The sequence below is a fragment of the Macaca thibetana genome, chromosome 16, assembly GCF_024542745.1.
Source record: "Macaca thibetana thibetana isolate TM-01 chromosome 16, ASM2454274v1, whole genome shotgun sequence".
Classification (NCBI taxonomy): Eukaryota; Metazoa; Chordata; class Mammalia; order Primates; family Cercopithecidae; genus Macaca; species Macaca thibetana.
In genome coordinates, this window is record NC_065593.1 from 10,675,395 (window position 1) to 10,698,852 (window position 23,458).

The 23,458-nt window shown below is 41.8% G+C and overlaps 1 protein-coding gene across 2 annotated transcripts in view; it reads left to right on the forward strand.

The window, feature by feature from the left end:
• LOC126939739 (protein SCO1 homolog, mitochondrial) overlaps positions 1-23,039 on the forward strand; it is a 28,489-nt gene extending 5,450 nt beyond the window's left edge. Inside the window, exons 4-6 of one of the 2 annotated variants that reach the window (XM_050765401.1) lie at positions 157-249; positions 2,959-3,074; positions 22,857-23,039. In XM_050765401.1, coding sequence (XP_050621358.1) covers positions 157-249; positions 2,959-3,074; positions 22,857-23,024 — 377 coding nt within the window. In that variant the 3' untranslated portion in view covers positions 23,025-23,039. Of the gene's footprint in view, positions 1-156; positions 250-2,958; positions 3,075-8,607; positions 9,503-22,856 lie in introns of those variants that run through there. The other variant, XM_050765402.1, reaches the window with a different exon arrangement.
• The last annotated feature ends 419 nt before the right edge of the window (positions 23,040-23,458 follow it).

Below are 23,458 nucleotides of genomic sequence, written 5' to 3' on the forward strand. Positions count from 1 at the left end.
TTCCCCGTCGTCTTCCTCTTCACCTGAATGTTAAGATGTCCATCTGTTTTCGAAACACCTAGCTGTCCAGCACGTCCTCTACTCTACTGTTATTGCTGGTTTTCTTTGTCTTTCCCCTTAGGGTGTGAATACGGACTAATTGGAACTCTCTTTCAGATAGCATTACAACTCTGCCAGATCTAACTCCACTTTTCATCAGCATTGACCCAGAGAGGGACACAAAAGAAGCCATCGCAAAGTATGTGAAAGGTATGTTTTTTAAATCATACTTTACATTTATTTAGCTTTAAAGTTTTTGGAATGTCAGTTCATTTGAACCTTACAGTGCCTTGTGAAATAGGACAAATGGTATTATCACCAATTTTATGGGCAAATAAAAAGATGAAGCTAGGAATTATTACTGTGGATAGTCAGGGCATAGGTAAGAAACGGGTTTCTCAATTCCTGATGCAGTGCTCTTTATGTTTTGTCACAGAGAAAGGATTTGAACTTGGCCTTCATGTATCAACTAAGTTAATCAAGCCTTGAGTTGAGAGTAAGGACACATTGCTTCTCATTCCAGCGCTGTAACTCATTCTCTCCTTGGTAAAATTAGGACAAACATATATTCTGGAAGTATGTTCATTGGGAGATTAAAGATGAATAATTAAATATAAACATATTTTGAACTCAGCACATGTTTTATAAATTTAAAACATTTGCTGTGACAGGCCAGGCATGGTGGCTTATGCCTGTAATCCCAGCACTTTGGGAGACCAAGGTGGGCAGATCACCTTAAGTCAGGAGTTTGAGACCAGCCCGGCCAACATGGTGAAACCCCGTCTCTAGAAAATACAAAAATTAGCCAGGCGTGGTGCTGCACGCCTGTAATCCCAGCTACTTGGGAGGCTGAGGCAGGAGAATTGTGTGAACCCGGGAGGCGCAGGTCGCAGTGAGCGGACATAACGCCACTGAACTCCAGCCTGGGCAACAGAACTAGACTCCGTCTTAAAAATAAATAAAACATTTACTATGACAAACATGTAATTGTTGTTTAATTGACTCATAACAGTTGTACGTATTTATGGGGTACAGAGTCCCTCTCCTCCCCTATCCTTTCCAGCCTCTAGTGTCCACAGTTCTTCTCTCTACTTCTATGAGATCAACTTTTTTAGCCTCTGCATATGAATATGAACATGCAGTATTTATCTTTCTGTGCCTGACTTTTTTCATTTAACATATTAATAGTATCCTCCAGGCTCATCTCCATTGCCACAAATGACAGGATTTCATTCTTTCATATGGCGGGTAGTATTCCATGATGTATGTATACCGCATTTTCTTTATCCATTCACCTGTGAATGAGTACTGTTGGATTTCATATCTTGGCTGTTGTGATTAGTGCTGTAGTAAACATGGGAATGCAGACATTTCTTCAATATACTGTTTTCATCTCCTTTGGATATATACCCGGTAGGGAGATTCCTGGATTGTATTGCAGTCCTGTTTTTAGTTTTTTGAGGAACCTCCATACTGCTATCCACAATGGTTATACTAATTTACATTTCCATCAACAGTGTGTATGAGGTATCTTTGTTCTGAATCATTGTCACCATTGGTTATTTTTTTGTATTTTTGGTGATAGTCATTCAAATTGGGATGATACCTAATTGTGGTTTTGGTTTGCATTACCCTGGTGTTTGGTGATGTTGAGCATTTTTTCATATACTTGTTGGCCATTTGTATGCCTTCTTTTGAGAAATGCCTATTTAGATCATTTGCCCTTTTAAAAAATGTTATTTTTGTTTTTGCTTTTGAGTTGATTGAGTTCCTTGTACATTCTGGATATTACTCCCTAGTCAGATGAATAGTGTGCACATATTTTCTCCCATTCTTCAGGTTGTCTCTTCCTTCTGTTTATTGTTTCCTTTGCTGTGCAGAAGCTTTTTGTTTTGATATAATCCCATTTGCCTATTTTTGCTTTTGTTGCCTGTGCTCTTGAGGCCTTGTCTATAAAATTTTTTCCCAGATTAATGTCCTGAAGTGTTTCCCCTATGTTTTCTTCTACTAATTTTATAGTTTCAGGTCTTACATTTGTCTTTCCTACATTTATATTTGATTTTTATATATGATAAAAATAGGGATCTAGTTTCAGCACCATTTCTTGAAGAGACTGTCCTTTCCCAGCGTAAGTTTGGTGTCTGTGTCAGAAATCATTTGGCTTAATTTCTCGGTTCTCTATTCTGTTCCTATTGGTCTGTGTGTCTTTCTATCCCAGTACCATGCTGTTTTGTTTACTATGGCTTTGTACTATGTTTTGAAGTCAGGTAGTGTGATCCTGCCAGCTTTGTTCTTTTTAATTAAGATTGCCTTGGCTTTTAGGGGTCTGTTGTGGTTTTATAGAAATTTTAGGATTGTTTTTTCTGCTTATAAGGAAGGCATTACTTTCAATGGAGGAATTTCAATCAAACATCTCTGTATGCTGTTTAAAAGCTGTTAGGCACTTTTAAAGACTACAAATTATAGTGGAATTGAGAGTGGATGCTTAGGTTCTAATTCAGCTGTGAGAGTGGGCAAGTTTAATTCTCTAGACTCAAGTTCAGCATATGTACTTAAAAATCAGGAATCTCAATTTTAATTATATTAACATTGATTTAATAACTGGTTAAAAGCACTAAAGAATAGTTTTATATTTATATTTATTATATGACACATTCAAATACATATCTTCTGAAACTGAGGTTATTTAAAAATATGTTTTATGAAGGATCTGCTGTATGTATAATTACTTCTAACACACTTATTAAAGTATAATTGACATGCAATAAAGTATAGGTATTTGAAGTATATAATTTGTTGCCTTTTGTAACTGAAACCATCCCACAGTGAAGAAAATGAACATACCTGTTACCCTCAAAAGTTTTCCTTTGCCCTTTTTAACCCCTGTCAGTTTCACTGTCTCTCTCATTTTTTATTTAGAATTTTCTCCCAAACTGGTTGGCTTGACTGGCACGAGAGAAGAAGTCGATCAAGTGGCCAGAGCATACAGAGTGTATTACAGCCCTGGCCCCAAGGATGAAGATGAAGACTACATAGTGAGTAAATGCTCCGGTTTTAACCCATGGACCAGCTCCCAGATCCCAAATAGTCATAAGACTTTCAGTGACTGACTGGCTTCTGAGAAGAGAGAAAACCTAAGATTATTGCAAAGTCCTTAGGAATTTTTTTTTTTTTTTTTGAGACATTCTCACTCTGTTGTCCAGGCTGGAGTGCAGTGGCACGATCTTGGCTCACTGCATCCTCCGCCTCCCAGATTCAAACAATTCTCCTACCTCAGCCTCCCGAGTAGCTGGGATTACAGGTGCGTGCCACCACACCTGGCTACTTTTTTATATTTTTTGGGAGAGAAGGGGTTTCACCATGTTGGCCAGGCTGATCTCGAACTCCTGGCCTTTCCCACCTCAGCCTCCCAAAGTGCTGGGATTACAGGCGGGAGCCACTGCACCCACCCTCCTTAGGAATTTTGAATATTTGAAAGGATAATATAAGCATGTTTTTTACTTTTTATTTATTTTTGAGATGGAGTCTCACTCCATCACCCAGGCTGGAGTGCAGTGGTATGATCTCGCCTCACTTCGACCTCCGCCTCCCGGATTCCAGCAGTTCTCCTCCCTCAGTCTCTCGCATAGCTGAGATTACCGGTGTGCGCCCACCCATGCCCGGCTAATTTTTGTATTTTTAGTAGGGAAGGAGTTTTGTCATGTTGGCCAGGCGAGGCCAAGAGGTCTGGAATTCCTGACCTCAGGTGATCTGCGCTGCTCACCTCAGCTTCCCAAAGTGCTGAGATGACAGGCCTGAGCCGCTGCGCCCAGCCAGAAGCATGCTTTTTAAAAGATGATTGTTTGATTTGTATTCACTATTCTCATAATTCAGTTGCCTGTTTTTCTCTTATAGTGACATACAGAATTTTAGGGCAATTTAAAACCAGATACTTGGGTGCCATGTTGTAAATAAAGAGAAGCCGTCATTTGGAACAACACTTATTTTGAAGAGATTGTGTTGGTTCTCACTGTGTCCCCAGTATAGAGGTATCAGAAATTGTTCTTTTGGAGAACCAGTTTTAGGCCATGGAGAACTGCATTTTTAGGTTGAATGAGAATTCTGAAAAGCAAAAGATAAAAGGTTTATTTGCCCATTGACTATATGCCTTGGACAGTTAGGTGTTAAATGTGTGCTTTTTAATGATAAGGAACAGAAATTCTGTTGTACTGGTGTCGCTCTTAAATGAACTATCCTCATATTCATCAGCACTGCCCCAGAAGCCTTAGGGTCATGCCCGAGTTACTGTGTTTCTTTTCTTGTCAGTGGTTTCACAGCGAAGCACCAAAAACGGGCATTAGCACCACCATGATCCACCAATTTTCTTCTCAATTTGGACATTTTTCTCCTATCACATTAAGAGTCGGCATTGTATTTTAGCATTATTTCAGTTGTTTTCTTAGTTGTCGTACTCTGGTTTTTCTGTAATATTGTTTGGGCAGGGTAATCATAAGCTCTTTCTAGCTGTGAAGCTGTCTTTGTGGAAAGAAAGATGGCCAAGACCCTGAATCACTGATCCAGCAGCTCCCCATGGCCCGTCCGAAGAGTGAGATGCAGAGGGGGTGGGATGTCTCAGTGCAGTGCTTTGTCTCGACAGCCAACCGTGGTTTCTCTGTCCCTTTGAACCTGGAACACATGTGCTCCTGGAGCCTACAGCCTAAACTAAAAGCAAGCTTCTGGCCCGTTTGCCTTAATTAAGCCTACACAGTAATCTTGTCTTGCAGTTGTGCTGCCTTGTAGAATTAGGGAAACTTGGATTCCTTGGAGTAAAAGATGAGAAACATGAGCATTTTTCCTTAAGCCTTAATTGTAAGGAAAGTAGAGGGACCCTCCTCTGTTTTCCTCTTGCTGCTCTAGCAGAATGAGAGAAGCGCAGAGAGCCACAGTGGCCGAGAGAGGAAACCATAGGAAAAGGACTTTCCAGACTTCTTTTTTACAGAGAGTTGTGTTAACTGGTTTGGAGTTTACCTGATGATGACAGCAGGAATACATGAGCTCATCAGTCTGATTTCCAGCATTAAATGAGTTATATTAAATTGTTTAAATGTATCCAGTCCTAAACTAGGTAACAGTCCATAGTCTTACGCTTAGAACTCATAATTCAGAGTCAGAAAGCCATAAATCAGAAAGAAGTTGTACAAATAAACCCAAACAGCCTGCAAAACTTAAACTGAAAACATTCAGTTACAGTGACAAGAGATTTTGCTGAAACCAAAGTGCTGCTCACGGCGGGAAGGGGGTGGTGGTCAGACTGCTGTCACATACCCAGCTCTACTCAACTGCCCCTCTGCATTTTCTATTTAAAATACTTTGAAACCTTTAATTGTGTAGCCTGCCTTGCCTGGTTAGTATTGATGTGGCAAGAATGTATCATATTCATGTCTGCCTGTAACAGCAGTGGACAGCTAGGTGCCAGTGAGATCATAAAGCAAACACAAGCCTGGGCACTGAAATTTATACTCACAACACAGATAATCCAGAATATGGATATTCATTTTTTTAATTACAAATGAAAACGAAAATATGTAAGTCTTATGGAGACTTCTTGGACCTTGTAGAATGTATCTTTGGCCCCATTTTTAGAAATACTGGCCTACTGCTATAAGAATTTGCCTTTTGATGAAATTCGATGGGGAATTCGTTGCTGTACATTTGCTAAATCATCCAATAGGGGGAGACACTCTCCAGCTTCTTAGGCTTTTCATTAGTGTGACTTCAGTCCCTTGAAGTCACAGATTTTCATCCATAAGACGGTTTGGGAAACTTCTATTAACATTTAAGGACCTGCAGGAAGTAAGGGGGTACCTTTAAGGTTAATGTTGAGATGTAATGGAATGAAATTTTCTTAATCTCAAACAACAACAAAGGTAAGCTTCTGGCTTTTGAGTGGACTCTTCAGACTGATCGAACTGGGTATACCAAATATTTGGGATTCCATAGAAAGCTGGATCTGCACATTATTGTATTTTATATATATAATACTCCATTGTTATATAGGTATTAGTTAGAAAATGCTGTTGAAAAAAGAATACAAATGGCTTTCAAACCTAAATGTTCAGTTTCCTAATAAAAGAAAGGTGAATTGTATAATGAGGTAACATTTTTCTATTAGCTCAGCAGTGGTCAGGAAATTTGAAAACATATTGTCAAAATTGGAAAAACAGGAAATATACTGGAGGAGTGAATTTGGAACAGCAGGCTCTCTCATGCATTGTTGATAGGAATTAAACTCATACACCCTCTTAGAGGGCAATTTAACAGTGTCTCTCACATTTGAAGTGATACACTTTTTAGGCCAGAGATTCTACTTTTTGGACTTTATCCTACAAATATACCCTATGGCATTGTAAAGAGAAAAGACTGAAAATCCAGTAACCATTTTTTAACTACTGTGCATAATCTGATATAGAACAATGTCCAATATATTGTTAAATGAGAAAGCAGGTACTCTATAATATATTGTTACTTGTGTATTAAAAAAATAAGTGGTAGTGGATATATACACATAGTGGATGCAGAGAATTTCTCTGGAAGGATACAGAAGGAACTGGTGACATTGGTTCCCTCTAAAGGGAACTGAGGCACTCTGGGTGTGAGGACGAGGAGGGACATTTTCATTGTATAAATTTACTGAATATTCCTTTTCTATGTGCATATATTACCTTTTCAAAACGTAACTCACACTAAAACGTAACTTGCACACTAAAAAAACTGAGTTACTGCCCTCCACTAGAATTGGAGCTAGAGGCAACATGGTGATAAAAGTTTGTAGACTTTAAAACTGGACAGATTCTAGCTTTTAAAGTTAGGCCTGGCACTTAGCAATTATATAATTTACTCTCTCCGCCTGTGATGCCATTTGTAGAGGAGGAGAATACCTGTTTCATGGCTTAAGATGACATGTGAAAGAATTTGTCAGTTAATGCTAGTGTCCTTTTTCTATACAAGGAAGTACTAGAACTTGGAAGACCTCTATATTAGAATAAATGTCAATTTGCTCTGTCACAACCCAAAGGAATATTGAGGAGTGACCTGACAAGTTCAACAGATACAGATAAAACGATGTTTTTGTTGTGTACTACAAGGTAATTTATATTAAGAACACTCAGAAAATAAGTCCCACATACTGTAATTTGTTTTTTTAACAGAGAATAGAGAAAAGGAAGAAATAGGGAGAAAGAGTGATGTAAGCAACAGAGTAAGGCTTGACGAGAGAACTGGAGACTGACTTCTGATTTCTTTGTCAATTGTGTGGAGAAATAGAGCTCCCCGTGTTGCTCCGACAGTGAACTGCCCCACAGCACTTGAGATCCAGTTGTTGGCGCTGTTTTGGTGCACATTCTTTCCTTATGCGGGGAAGCAGGTGCTCTTTCCATTTGCTGCCTTAAGAATGCGTGTATAAAAGATAATACCCTCACAGACATATGATGCATGCTGGGGTATATTTGGGCAGTGTCTCCAGTTTGGTATTTGTAATCACATTCCTGTCTTTCTTTGTCTTGCCAAATAGCAATGAAGCCTGCAATAAATTCCAAGGACTCTTAAGTGCCAAATCTCACTTGAAATTGGGTTTTATGGAAGTGTCTAACTAAAAAAACTGCTGACTAAGTTAAAGTTAGAGCTGGGACCGTTTTAGGACTTTGCTGGGAAAATGGATGCTGAGTTTCAGATGACTCTGTGGTTGGGGGGAGCAGCATTTACGCTCCCGAGGATTTGCTTTCCAGGTGATTTTTAAGATGACTCAGTGAGTTGGCGGCGGGGGCTGGGGGGCTGGGGAAGGGCAGCATTTATGGCTTCTGAAGGTTTGCTTTCCAGGTGATGGATTGATTTCAGACAGGATTATTCAGTGGAGGAGACAAAAATTGCCTTGGGGAGAAAAATGTTTCTTTTCCTGTTTCTGTTTGAATTACTAATATTAAAAGTAAATATTGTTCAACTTTATAGATTATTTAAACTCGTGATTAGTTTTCTGATTTCTTCTCATAAAGCATGGTAAGCAGAATTTTGGCGGTAATGAATGACAACCAGTTCTTTCTAAAACATAAAGGAATAAACCCGAGAACTTACGAAAGAAAGCAGTTTTGCACCAACACTTAATTCCATGTGATGTCTCTAACATGTTTAGGGTCTGAGGAGATACCTTACTCAAAAATGAATGTATTTTTCAACAGCATTGCTATTCCACAAATATTGACTGCTTTATGAAAGCCGGCAGCAGCTATTTCTTAGAAGGTGAATTCTTTTCTCAGAGAGTGTGTGGGTAAATGTGTTAAGGATTAAACCAAAAGAATTTCAGGTTCTAGCTGTGACTAAGCAATAACCAGTGCAGATGTTTAGGACACAGAAGATTTTAGACAATTTTTGTTAGGAATTTGCTATAATAGGCTTAAGCCTATTCCATGAATAATAGATGCTACAAAGGTTATTTAAGCATGAATGTAAAGTTCTCTTATCTTGCAGGATACATTCAGTAAAATAAGCAGCTTATTTTGGTAATCTTTGTCACACTCTCCCCGCTTTTCTCTGCAGGTGGATCACACAATAATAATGTACTTGGTTGGACCAGATGGTGAGTTCCTAGATTATTTTGGCCAGAACAAGAGGAAGGGAGAAATAGCCGCTTCAATTGTCGCACACATGAGGCCATACAGGAAAAAGAGCTAGCCAAAGCAGTGTTGCTGGATGCAGTATTCTCTTGCTAAGAGGAAGGAAACTTTGTCTCGCATAGGAGCTTATATAAATATAAACATATATACATGCAGTCTACAGAGTGGCCTTCATATCATGAGAACATTTCTGTTTTGGATGGGGATGTTACCCTTGCGTTCAACCAAAATTGATTCTTGGAACTGTAAAGTTTACAACCCAAAGTCAGAGGACCAAATTAAAGTGAAGCCAGTAAAGAACCCACCTGCGGAAAGGACACGGCGGGGCGAGGCACAGCCAGTGCATTTCTGCCTGCAAAGAGGCCCTTCCAGCAGCTTTCCTGCCTCTCCATTGTCTTGGACCCTTGCTCAAAGAGCTGTGGGACTGAATTTCATGGAAAAGAATATAATTTTCGTAGTGCTCCTGCTTGCCTCTTCTTGAGTTCTCTGTTCTTCTGAGTTCTTGGTGGCTAATAACAGATTAGGGTCTCTGCCATTCAGAGTTGATACTTGAAAACTTTAGTTTTCCTTATTAATGAATATCACTATCGGATTTGACTAATGAAGAGGAAATCTATCGTTTGGGGGAAAGAAAAACATCAGTTTGATGTCTCTAGGGGGTCTTTTGTGTGATTTTTAGCTAAGTGGTGTGCCAGGGTTTCAGTGACATACCAAATGAAAATAAAGAGGATATTGATCACGGGGGTGATGCTGAGTACCTCTCTGCATATACTGAATTGTACTTTGTGTAAAATAAACATATTCGATTCTGCTGTTCAGACAAGCGTGATCTTTTTCATGGGTGATGAGTGGGTGCACAGATGGCTGCACACAGCTCTCAGGGAAGAGACCCGCAGGCCCCAGCGGGCAGGTGGGTGGGACGCTTGCTGAAGTGCAGATTCCCAGACCCAGAGCTGAATTCACTGAATCCGCAGTATGATGCAGAGACCAGCTTCCGTAAGATATCCCAGGTGACTCAGATGCTGGCGGACCGGGACCATCCCTTAAGAAAGTGTTTTTTTGGGGAAATAACTTGCCTGGCACAATGGCTAATGCCTGTAATCCCAACACTTTGGGAGGCCAGGGCCTGAGGATTGCTTGAGGTTAGGTGTTCAAGACAAGCCTGGGCAACATAGTGAGACCCCTCCCCATCGCTACAAAAAATTTTTTTGGCGTGGTGGCACATGCCTGTAGTCCCGGATACTCAGGAGAATGAAATGGAGGATCACTTGAGTCCAGGAATTCAAGGCTTCAGTGAGCTATAATCACGCCACTGCATTCCAGCCTGGGCGATAGAGTGAGGCCCTCTCTATATATATCTATGTAGAGATACATTAATTAAAATGAATTTACAAATAAATTTGAGCCTTCTTTTGGTGTGACAGCCATTGAAGAAAATGATTATTGAATGATAGAGTGAATCTTGGCTTTTGTTTCTAAATTTAACTGCCCTGGATGCCCGGGTTTGGTCTTTTTCCGCCAGAAGCTGCTGCCCTAGGGGCAAAGTTCTCCGAAAGTTTTTCAGTAAATCCTAAGATGTAACAAATACAGACAACAGATTCTTTTGACACGATATGTTTCTACATGCACATGATAGAGGCCTTTTGGTTTTTAAGTTCTCAATACTGAAACCTAAGTATTTATATCAAAGTAAAAGTATATGAAGAAAAAAAAAAACTATGCTAGTTATAGGTTTAATAATGTCCCCCGAATTTTATACATTGAAGCCCTAATCTCAGTACTTACGAATGTGACTGTAATTGGAGATAGAGTCTTTAAAGAGATAGTTAAAATGAGGCTGCTAGGTTGGCCCTAGTTCTACATGAATGGTGTTCTTAAAATAATAGATTAGTCGGGCACAGTGGCTCACGCCTGTAATCCCAGCACTTTGGGAGGCCGAGGCGGGCAGATCACCTAAGGCCAGGAGTTTGAGACCAGCCTGGCCAACATGGTGAAACCTTGTCTCCTGAAAATACAAAAATTAGCTGGGCATGGTAGCAGGTGCCTGTAATCCCAGTTACTCAGGAGGCTGAGACAGGAGAATCGCTTGAACCTGGGAGGCAGAGGTTGCTGTGAGCTGAGATTGTGTCCTTGCACTCCAGCCTGGGCAACAAGAGTGAGTCTCCATCTCAAAAAAACATGAAAAAAAGGGCCGGGTGCGGTGGCTGACGCCTGTAATCCCAGCACTTTGGGAGGCCGAGGCGGGCAGAGCACCTGAGGTCAGGAGTTTGAGACCAGCCTGACCAACATGGTGAAACCCCGTCTCTACTAAAAAATACAAAAATTAGCCGGATATGGTGGCAGACGCCTGTAATCCCAGCTACTCGGGAGGCTGAGGCAGGAGAATCTCTTGAACCCAGGAGGCGGAGGTTGCAGTGAGCCAAGATTGCACCATTGTACTGTAGCCGGAGCGACAGAGCAACACGCTGTCACAAAAAGAGTAGGAGACACAGTGAGATGACCATGAGAAGCCAGAGAGAAAACAGCCGTCTTACAAGCCAAGAGAGAGGTTGCAAGAAAAAAAAAAAAGCAAAACAAACCCTGCTGACTCCTTGATTTTTGCCTTCCAAGCTCCAGAACTGTGAGGAAATAAATGTCTTTGTTTTAGCCACCAAACCTGGTAAGGCAGCCCTAGCAAGCTAATATAATAGCCTGTTCCTTAATAAACAACTGCAAGATTGGAATGACCTTCCTAGGAATTTGGTCAAGAAAGGAACTTACTAAAAGACTATTCTTATTTAACAAGAGAGATATTAAGTATCTCAAAGGCCAAATCTTTAAAAAGATTAACGGTTTTAAGCCAGAAAACATTTGTGTGGCTCCGTTTGCTCTTAGATAAAATTCCGTCTTCATTCTCAGCTGTTGCACGTTAAGGCTTGTGCAATGATCCAGAAAGGGAACAGCAGCTTTTGGAGAAAACTTCTATTTGTTCTTCATTCTAATGTCAAGTTTAAAGGCTTGAAGTCAGAATGTTAGAAGTGGGGAAGGGGACCTTAGAGGTGATGTCTTCCAGATGTTCCTGTTTATGCACAAGGGGACAATCTCAGAGAATTAGGGTGCAAAACTCAGGTCCCAATTTCTAGGGTAGGTTCCTGTTTCTTCTGCTGCTATCGTGCGCTTATGGTGACTATGTGAATCCAACCAAAACAAAGGTGCCATGCCAGTGGGGCAATCTTTTTCAACTGCGAATCTTGGGAAATCAAAAGGCTGTCTTTTTTTTTTCTTCTTTTCTTTTTTGAGATGGAGTTTCACTCTTGTTGCCCAGGCTGGCGTGCAATGGCGGAATCTCAGCTCACTGCAACCTCCACCTCCCAGGTTCAAGCCATTCTCCTGCCTCAGCCTCCCAAGTAGCTAGAATTACAGGCATGTGCAACTACGCCCGGCTAATTTTGCATGTTTAATAAGACTGGGTTTCTTTATGTTGGTCAGGCTGGTCTTGAACTCCCGACCGCAGGTGATCCGCCACCTCGGCCTCCTAAAGTGCTGGGATTACAGGCATGAGCCCCCACACCTGGCTACAAGGCTGTCTTTCAATGAAGTATCACTTGCAAATCTTTACTTGGGTGGGTTACAGTGTTTTCACTAGACTCTTCAATCGAATTCATATTTTAAGAAATGCCACTTGTTTATTTGAAAATTACAAGAATCCTATCAATGCAGTAGGCATGAATGTACTTCATGTGTCTGGCTGTTCATGAAGCAGCTGATATCTTAAGTGCAAGAGGTGAGATTTACTGACTACCAGTAAAACATGCGAGTTGGGAGGCTAATGTGTACCAAGTGAAATGATTTTAAGTTGTAAATGCATCTGCATAAGATCCTTTAAAATAGCTTTTATTGTTCTTAAATTTATGCTTAAAAGAAATTAACGCCGGGTGCGGTGGCTCAAGCCTGTAATCCCAGCACTTTGGGAGGCCAAGACGGGTGGATCACGAGGTCAGGAGATCGAGGCCATCCTGGCGAACACGGTGAAACCCCATCTCTACTAAACAATACAAAAAACTAGCCGGGCGAGGTGGTGGGCGCCTGTAGTCCCAGCTACTCGGGAGGCTGAGGCAAGAGAATGGCGTAAACCCGGGAGGCGGAGCTTGCAGTGAGCTGAGATCACGCCACTGCACTCCAGCCTGGGCGACAGAGCGAGACTCCGTCTCAAAAAAAAAAAAAAAAAGAAATTAACATTAATATTTTCAAATCATCTATAATCTCCCAGACCTTTCTTGGTTTTATATTTAGCACAATTTAAATCTTTGTGTATGTGTATATAAGCTACCTTTAAAAGAGCAGTCACCCATACAAGCATTTTTTACCCATTTAGTTTGTACTTTTTTTTTTTTTTTTTTTTTTTGAAATGGAGTCTCGCTCTTCTCACCCAGGCTGGAATGCAATAATGGCATAATCTTGGCTCACTGCAACCTCTGCCTCCTAGGTTCAAGCGATTCTCCAGCCTCAGTCTCCCGAGTAGCTGGGACTACAGGCGTGTGCCACCACGCCCAGCTAATTCTTGTATTTTTAGTAGAGACGGGGTTTCTCCATGTTGGTCAGGCTGGTTTCGAACTCCCAACCTCAGGTGATCTGCCCGCCTTGGCCTCCCAAAGTGCTGGGATTACAGGCGTGAGCCACCGCGCCCAGCCTAGTTTGTGCTTTTTACTTACCAGTTAGGGGTTATATTACTCTGTAACAAAATGGATGGTTATTTCTATTCATTAATAAGATGCAAGTAATAGCCTCTTTAGCCACATACTCCTTAGTAACACCTTTAGACCTTATGGGGGTAATTATTTTCTATACACTTTTCCAATGTATTTGAAAGTTTGTTAGCTCTTCTTCCATAATTATACTATATCCTCAGTAAAGAAAGTTTGGTATACGGAAAAGTTGAAGGAAGAAATTTTTAAATCACTTTTGTTCCACTACCAAGAAATAATACTTGGAGGTATTTCTTTTCAATCTTCAACCTGAGGATGCTAATGTCCCGCTTCATAAGGGGTCTTAAAGTCACTCACTCTGTGTACTATTTCATGAGAACATTTGTGTGGGTGTTTAACTGAAAGAAAACTTGAGTTTTCTTTTATTTCCTTTTTATTGTGGAAAATTTGAAACTTATTCAAAAAGAAGAATAGTTAACTAACTTGATGTACCCATCAGCAAGCTTCAGTAATTACCAACATTTAACTTTGTCTGCACCCCCACCCATTGCCACCCCAGCCCATTCCCAGCATGTGCCTCTGAAAGAGACCAACTTTGTCTTTTAAAAACAGCCACAGTTGGCTGGGCGCGGTGGCTCATGCCTGTAATCCCAGTACTTTGGGAGGCCAAGGCGAGCAGATCGCCTGAGGTTGGGAGTTCCAAACCAGCCTGACCAACATGGAGAAACCCCATCTCTACTAAAAATACAAGAATTAGCCGGGCATGGTGGCAGACGCCTGTAATCCCAGCTACTCAGGAGGCTGAGGCAGGAGAATCACTTGGATCCGGGAGGCGGAGGTTGCAGTGAGGCGAGATCACGTGACTGCACTCCTGCACTCCAGCCTGGGCAACAAGAGCAAAACTCTTGTCTCAAAAAAAAAGAGAGGGAGGGAGGGAGAGAGAGAAAAAGGAAAGAAAGAAAAAGAGAAAGAAAGAAAGAAAAAGGAAGGAAAGAAAAGAAAGAGGAAAGAAAAGAAAGGAAAGAGAAAGAAAAGAAAGGAAGGAAGGAAAGAAAGAGAAAGAGAAAGAGAAAAAGAGAAAGAGAAAGAGAAAGAAAAAGAAAAGAAAAGAAAGAGGAAGGGGAAGGGAAAGAACGACAGTTTCACCAGCGCAGCAAAAAGGTTTTTGATTTTGCTCTTGGATTTTGTTGTTGTTTGGTTTTTGCTTAATATCATCAAATATCCAGTCAGTGTACACTCATTTATAATTTGGTCCTTTGATTTCAAGGAGCTACGACGCGGTTCGTTGTGGAGATGTGTTGTCTCCATATGATACATGTGACTTTGCCCACGTTTGCACCCAGTTCAAGGAAGACACAACCCTAGGGGAAGACGGCCCTCCCCTCCAAGCCTCTCTTCCCATTCTCAAACATAGGGTGGCGGTATTCAGGTTGGACCGGATTGGAAAGACTGACCCACTTATCCTCGTTGTTGGGGGTTTTTTTTTCTTTAAATTTATAAAACAGGTATAATTGGTTATGATGAAGTATGATGCTATGAGAACAGGGAACACTAACCCATGGTGATAGAAGTCAAAATAGTGCTTACCCCCGGCAGGAGTTGGGATGGTTAGTAATTCAGAGGGCGGTGCCAGGAAAGCTTCCAGAGCGATTGAAATGTTCAGTAGCTTGAGCTGGGTGATGACTTACATACATAAAAACGTATTAAACTTTGAACTCAAGATGTATGCCTTTTACTGTTTGCACCCTGTAACTCCAAAAGCAAAGTGGAGGGGAAAGAGAATCCCTGCAAAAGGCAGCCTTGAAAGAAAGCAAGTCTGTGATGTGGAGAATGCATTGGACAGCTCTCAGCAACTTGCTGTAGCTTGGGCAGTGATAAAAGCTAATGCCAACATCAGTTTGCCCAGGAGAGAGAAGGCCTGAAAGAAGACAGCGTGGAGGAAGTGTCAGCAAGCTTCAGCAAAACCAAGGGGCAGATAGGAGGAGAGTGGACCTGGGGTGTGGTGTGGACGGAGCAGGGTAGCCACACTTAAGCCCCAGAGACAGCGTCTTCTCATCCTCGCTTGAAGGGACAGGAAATCAATAACTCTAGTGACCGCCAAGCTGGAGGACGGGACCTAAAGTTGTCACTGCTTTGAGAGGCAAAGAAGTTTGCTCAGAGGCCTTTAGAGGCTTCTAGGGCCCTGGGACCCCGACACTGAGGAGGAGCAAATTGAAGGAGAGAGCAGGCACATTCCTTGTTGGCTGCCGTGGTGAGCAGCTGCTGGTCCCTGTCAGTCAAGCTCCGGACCGCTCCAATGATGTTCGCTGCATTTTGATGGAGTAAGCCAAGGACATTACCACTGTGCTTCAGCCATCTGAAGTATTCCTGGGTGGGTCTGCAGTTGGCAGCCCATGATCCTTTTTCCATTCAAGGATGACGTAAAGGTAAGGGGCCAAGACTGAACTCTGTAGATGCCTGTGAGAGCCTCCTGGTCTCAAGAGGTCATACTGAGAGCCTTGGCCACCAAGGTTTCGTGAGGACCTTGAGGTGGTTTGACCATCGCAATGTCAGACGTGTCACACACCATCTGGGATGTCCTCACTGAACAGAGGAAGAAGGGCCCAAATGGTGACTTACCTACAAGTTTGTAGCAAAGCTAATACTTGGACTCCCTCTACGGCCTTGCTACTCAGTGTAGTCCATGGTCCGGCGGTGTCACACCACCGGGGAACTTACCAGAAATGCAGCGTCTCAGGCTCCACTCCAGCTCTCCTCAATCACAGTCTGTTTTTTCTTTTCTTTTTCTTTTTTTTTTTTTTTTTTTTTTTTTTTTTTTTGTGATGGAGTTTCGCTCTTGTTGCCTAGGTTGGAGTACAGTGGCGCGATCTTGGCTCACTGCAACCTCCGCCTCCCTGGTTCAAGCGAGTCTCCTGCCTCAGCCTCCCGAGTAGCTGGGATTACAGGCGCCTGCCACCACGCCCAGCTAATTTTTGTATTTTTAGTAGAGACAGGATCTCACCATGTTGGCCAGGCTGGTCTTGAACTCCTGACCTCAGGTGATCCACCCACCTTGGCCTCCCAAAGTGCTGGGGATTACTCCCACAGTCTGTATTTTAACAAGATCCCCACCTCGGTCTTATGCATGTGGGTTCTCCCCCACCCCCAATACCACAGAGTCTATTAATTTTTACCCAATAGGGAAGGGGAAAAAAGTCAAGAAAGAATAACGAATTAAGTAATCTTTCCCCCTCCGGGAAGCTCTTTATTTAATTTTGCTCCCATGAAACAATATGAAGAGTCTCTCAAGTCAACAAATTCCATTTTCTGATAATTATTTAATTGCCCCACTTTTTAAATTTTCATCCAAGACTGTCACTGTCTGTCAGAACTTCTATTCGGCACAGCACACCACGTGTTTCTCCACTGAGTTGATGTAATATGATCAAAAAGCAGAGATGCTGCTTGGTTACCCGGTGGGACCTTATCGGGGCTCAGTGCAGCCTTTCCATGTAGTCATTCTCAAATACTCAGCTGAAACCTGATTGAGGATCATTTGATCTCTGTGGGCCTTAGTGCAGCAGGCTGCTGAGAACCGCCCGTGTAACGGACTGAGAGAGACTAACTGCTTGTCTCCCTGTCAGCCCAGGTTCTGCTAAGGCCTCTTAGTTACAGAAGAATGTGGGGTCAGAGAGCCCTGCAAGGATAAAATTCCACTCCTAATGGAGACAGGTAAGCGTTCAGTGCCCGAAGCAGGGCGGGCCTTTGGATGGCTCACTTTTCCCTCTACCAGCCTCAGCCCCGTACATTCAGAAAACCCTGTAGGGTACGTGCGGGATCACAGCACAAAACAGTCGTTCACCGATTGACTGATGACGTCAACAATTGCCGAGTACCTATGTGAGGCTGAGTACGAGGGATACAAAAATTAGGCCCTGGAGAGTGCCTCTGGGATGCAAATAACCAGACAAGATAAAGAAAAGGCGGATCACGAGATCAAGAGATCGAGATCATCCTGGCCAACATGGTGAAACCCCGTCTCTACTAAAAATACAAAAATTAGCTGGGCGTGGTGGCACGCGCCTGTAGTCCCAGCTACTCAGGAGGCTGAGGCAGGAGAGTCGCTTGTACCTGGGAGGCGGAGATTGCAGTGAGCTGAAATCGTGCCACTGCACTCCAGCCTGGTGACAGAGCAAGACTCTGTCTCAAAAAAAAAAAAAAAAAAAAAAAAAAAGAGTAGGGCAGCTTTTAGACACGATGCCCCAACCAAAGTGTCAACGAGTGCACCTAAACTTCAACTCTCTTTTGAGTGTTTTATGTATCTACTCAGCATCCAGTTGTAAATATGCAAAAATCAATGCCTACTGTATTTAAAATGTATTAAAGTCACAATAACCACATAGAATCTATAATAAATAGAATCAATGTAATAATGACTCAGATCCAGGGGAAGAAAATTATAAAAATTTTGGAAAAAATGTTGAGATATTAATTAAGAAAATAGTTTGTTCCTTGGTGAGAAGACTCAACGTAAATATGTCAGTTTTCTCATAACATCAGTCTTCAACACAGGCTTAATAATATTGCGATGGCAAATGATTGCCAGGGGCAGGAGGGGATTTTGGGAAGTGGTGAAAATGATCTGTGTCTTGGTAGTGGTGGCTGCACAACTGTGTGCTTTTGTGAAAACTCACTCAACTGTGCACTTTAAAAGGGTGAATTGTAATATATATACCTCAATAAACCTTACTGAAAAATTGCAGTCTTTTTTTTTTGTAGCTCAACAAAAAGATTCTGAGATCTGGAAAATAAATATGAAAAATAAGAGCAAAGAGAAGGTCCTGCCTTATCAATAGTAATCTGTATTGCTGAGTCATAATACTTTTATTAAAGTGTATTAACAGAAAGATCCAGTTGGAATAAAAAGTATGGGAATAGATCCATGTTATGTAAAACGTTACTACCTAACAAAGATAGTATACTGATCAAGATTATTAAAAATATTGGAACAATGATTAATGAAATGAAACAGGTTAGATTAGCCTGGGTCCTCCTTTAAAATGAACATGAGTTTTACAATACCCACTCCCTCCTTCTCTTCTTTCTCTGGAGGTTCAGAATGAGCCTGTTTTTGTAACCACCAAAGTCAGACTAAAATAGTAGGGCTGGTTTTTGTAAGCATTACAGCAAAGGCAGAAAGCATAAAGTAAACATTACTAGGCTTGATCAAAAACATATAACAAAGAGTTACTATTACCAATATATAAGCAATGTTTACAAATCCATAAGGAAATAAAAGATGAAGACCTTGAGAAAAAGCAGGGCAAAGGACACGAACAGCTTCAGAAAAGAGGAATACGAATAGTTAATAATTTAATTCAAACAGTGGAATTTTTGTCTCAGTTTGACAAAACACTAAAAGAATGATGTTACCCATTAAGGATGGGGGTGAAATGGACTCTCACATGGGAAGTGGTGGAATATGAAGTGTGGCAGTCTTTCTGGATAGCAATTTGTTGATATACAGCAAGCCAGCTATTCCATCTTTATGCATTTAACAGAACCATAGATATGCACAAGAATTTGTTCACTGCAGTATTTTTGTAATAATCGTGGAAATAGTAAATAATAGAAAACAACCTAGATGCCCAAGTCTAGGTCATCCGTAAGATACAGCAGAGGCCTGGCGCGGTGGCTCATGCCTGTAATCCCAGCACTTTGGGAGCTGAGGCGGGCGGATCACCTGAGGTCAGGAGTTTGAGACCAGTTTGTCCAACATGGTGAAACTCTGTCTCTACTAAATGTACAAAAAAAAATTGGGGGTGGTGGTGCGTGCCTGTAGTCCCAGCTACTCAGGGAGGCTGAGGCAAGAGAATCACTTGAATCCAGGAGGTGGAGGTTGCAGTGAGCCAAGATTGTGCCACTGCACTCCAGACTGGGTGACAGAGGGAGACTCCGTCTCGAAAAACAAACAAACAAAAACAACTACAGCAGAAAAAAACAGTGGTATATTCATAAGTGGAGTACCATAGAACCATTAAAATAGAGCTATTGATTAATATTTAATGATCTGAAGAGATATCCAATGTGTACTTTGAGTGAGCAAGTGAGCTGTAAAAGTTTGATCCCATTTCTTGCATAAGCACAAAAAAATACCCAAACCTTAACAGGTGTTAATAATGGTGGTGTGTTTGTGGATGATTTTTACTTTCCAAACCTTCCTAAATGAACATACATTAACTTTGCAGTAAGAAAGAGTCATTAATTGGGCACTGTGGCATATGTGCTTGTAATCCCAGCTACTTGGGAAGCTGAACTAGGAGGACTGCTTGAGCCCAGGAGTTCAAAACAAGCCTGGGCAATACAGTGAGACCCCCATCTCAAACCAACCAACAAACAAAAAACCTGTAAATTTCACTTGGAGAAATTGAAAGTGGAAAAAAAGATCATTAGGAAAAATAGTGCCTGTAAGAGAGTTTATTCCTGGGTCAATTTCAATCAAGTCGTTTGCTTCCTACAATACAGCACTAAGTAGGATTATGAAGCCGTGGCCAGGCTCAAATGTTGTGTGCTGTGATCCACTGATGATGCCTGCAGGGGTTGTGGGAAAAAATAGTATCTCCCTTGATCTATTACTCTTTGACCATGAAACAGAAATGCTGGAGTTTATTGTTGCAGTGTGTGCTTGATTGCTTTCGGTTGGAGAGAGGCATGTTGGGACTCAAGCCGTTGAAGGAAACGCTCTTGGTAACGTACTGTCATGGACATTCCCCCTGGAGAATGTCATACACGGGACTGATAACCCAGCTGCCTCCCCCTCCCCACCTTCAACATACACGGTTTCAGATGAAGACAGTGCGTTGCTCCAAGTAAATCTCTCTTGTGCCTTAAATCACAGAATCAGAAGATAGCAAAGCTGAAGATGACTTTTTATTTTATTTTCTTTATTCCTTTTGAGACAGGGTCTCACTCTGTCACCCGGGCTGGAGTGCAGTGGTGCAACCACAGCTCACTGCAGCCTCAAATTCCCAGACTCAAGCAACCCTCTCACCTCAGCATCTGGAGTAGCTGGGACTACAGGCACACAGCACCACACCCAGCTGATTTTTTTGTTTTTTATTTTTTGTAGAGATGGAGTCTGGCTATGTTGCCAGGGCTGATCTCAAATTGTTGGGCTCAAGAGATCCTCCCATCTCGGCCTCCCAAAGTGTTGGGATTACAGGTGTGAGCCACCATGCCCAACCTGAAGATGACTTAAGAGGTCATTTAGTTCAACTCCTTTTTTTTTTTTTTTTTTTTTTTTTTGAGACAGAGTCTCCCTCTGTCACCCAGACTGGAGTGCAATGGCATGGTCTCGGCTCACTACAACCTCCACCTCCTGGGTTCAAGCGATTTCTCCTGCCTCAGCCTTCCTGCCTCAGCCTCTTGAGTAGCTGGGATTACAGGCGCCAGTCACCATGCCTGGCTAATTTTAGTACTTTTAGTAGAGACGGAGTTTCACCATGTTGGCCAGGCTGGTCTCGAACTCCTGACCTCCAGCGATCCTCCCGCCTTGTCCTCCCAAAGTTCTGGAACTACAGGTGTGAGCCACAGCGCCCAGCCTCAACTCTTCTTTTTTGGCAAGACAGGAGGAAATTGAGGCCCAAATATTTAAGAAATTTTCATTTGTATAGGGAAAATTATTTGTCCCGTAATCCTAAAAGATGCCATTGGGGCTCACATCCCTGCAGGGCGGTAGGACATCCTGGGGCGTGAGGTCTTCCCACAGTCCTGTTTCCCTGTGCAAACATTCCCCACTGAATCATAGTTTCCCCAGCAATCAAGTGGGGATAATTCCACCTGCTCTGCCTAATCCCTGGGATTGTTGAGAGGTTCAGAGGAGATAAGAAACAAATGGGGAAAATGTTTGCAATATACACAGTGATTACTAAAATCTTTGCTATGTGAAAGTTCTTAAAATAGAAAAATGTTAACATCTTAAGAGAAAAAGGGCAAAGGATATGAAGACTATTCACAGAACTACAAATGACCAGCCAGTGTGTAAGCTGAGGTTCAACCTCACTTGCGATAAAAGAGAAGCAAACTAAAGCATCAGAAAATTACTGATGTAAACTCCTTTATTTTCATTTTGCTTGAAGTGTGTTGTATTAGTTATCTTTCTCCAGATATTTCAGTCTAAAACTCCTATAAGTAACCACAGTTTCCTACGTAACTGTACTGCTATTTACACGCCTAAGAAAATTCACAAATTCCATGCGTATCATTTAATATCCAGTTTATGTTCAAATTTCCTCAATTTGTCCCCCAAATGCCTCATCAGATTGTTCTTTTTTTCTGTTCCTTTTTTACTTCTTTCTTTTCAATCTAGGACCTCACCAAGGTTCATATAGTATTACATTTTGTTCTATCTCTTTGATGTCTTTCAGCCTAAAATAGCCTCTAGATTTGAACAGATAGAAAGATAGGTAGGTAGACAGAAGAGTCTCCCTCTGTCGCCTAGACTGGAGTACAGTGGTGTGATCTCGGCCCACTGCAACCTCTGCCTCCCATGTTCAAGCGATTCTCCTGCCTCAGCTTCCTGAGTAGCTGGGACTACAGGCACGCACCACCACACCCAGCTAATTTTTGTATTTTTAGTAGAGACGGGGTTTCACCATGTTGGCCAGGTTGGTCTCAAACTCCTGACCTCAAGAGATCCACCCGCCTTGGCCTCCCAAAGTGCTGGGATTATAGGCATGAGCCACTGCACCCAACCACTGCAGTTCTTTTTATGCTTTGAATATATCTCACAAAGAATGTACAGAGTACTTTTCAAATTTTATAGGAATTAAGTCTTTTCTAAGTGTAGTTATGTTATTAGTTTGATATAAGTTAGATTTATTAATGTTCTGTTTATATTCAATTTCAGGATTTGCTTTTTCCTTCCTTCATATTTACATTTATTTTCGAATCTATAAACCATTTTACATGGTTCAAAAGTCAAAACCATGTAAGAAGGCGCTCCTCTCCTGGGTCCCATTCACTCTCTATAAGTAACCATTTTCAGTAGTGTCTGATTTATCCTTCCTGTGTTAGATGTTCTTTTTTTTTTTTTTTTTTTTTTTTGAGACGGAGTCTCGCTCTGTTGCCCAGGCTGGGGTGCAGTGGCCAGATCTCAGCTCACTGCAAGCTCCGCCTCCTGGGTTTACGCCATTCTCCTGCCTCAGCCTCCCCAGTAGCTGGGACTACGGGCGCCCGCCACCACGCCCGGCTAGTTTTTTGTATTTTTTAGTAGAGATGGGGTTTCACCGTGTTAGCCAGGATGGTCTCGATCTCCTGACCTCATGATCCGCCCGTCTCAGCCTCCCAAAGTGCTGGGATTACAGTAGATGTTCTTGTCTTCTTGCTTACACAAAAGATTATACTCCAGAATGCTGTTTATTTTTTTTTAACACTATATCATGGAAATTAATCCATTTCAGCTCATAGAGACCTTTCTAATTCTTTTTTTTTTTTTTTTTTTTTTAAGATGGAGTCTTGCTCTGTCATCACCCAGGCTAGAGTGCGGTGGCACGATCTTGGTTCACGGCAACGTCTCCCCCCTGGGTTCAAGCGATTCCCCTGCCTCAGCCTCCCGAGTAGCTGGGGCTACAGGCACCTGTCACCACACCCGGCTAATTTTTGTGTTTTAGTATAGACGAGGTTTTACCACGTTGGCCAGGCTGGTCTCAAACTCCTGTCCTCAAGTGATCCATCCGCCTTGGCCTCCCAAAGTGCTGGGATTACAGGTATGAGCCATTGCACCCGGTCTCTAATTCTTTTTTAAGGGTGCATAACATTGTATCATGTGGATATAACATAATTTATTCAATCAGCCTCCTGTCAATAAACATAGGCTGCTTCCAGTCTTTTACTATTATAAACAGTGCCACAATAAATAACGTTATGCAAACAGTATTTTAGTATTTGTGAAAATACCTCTTATGGTAGGTTCCTAGAAATGATTTTCCCAGTAGAAGGGAAATTGCACATATCACTTTGCTAGTTTGTTTTTCTAAATTCTCCTCCATAGCAGTTGTAAAATTTTCCACCCACCAGAATAGTGTGAGTGTCTGTGTTATTATAGGTTTG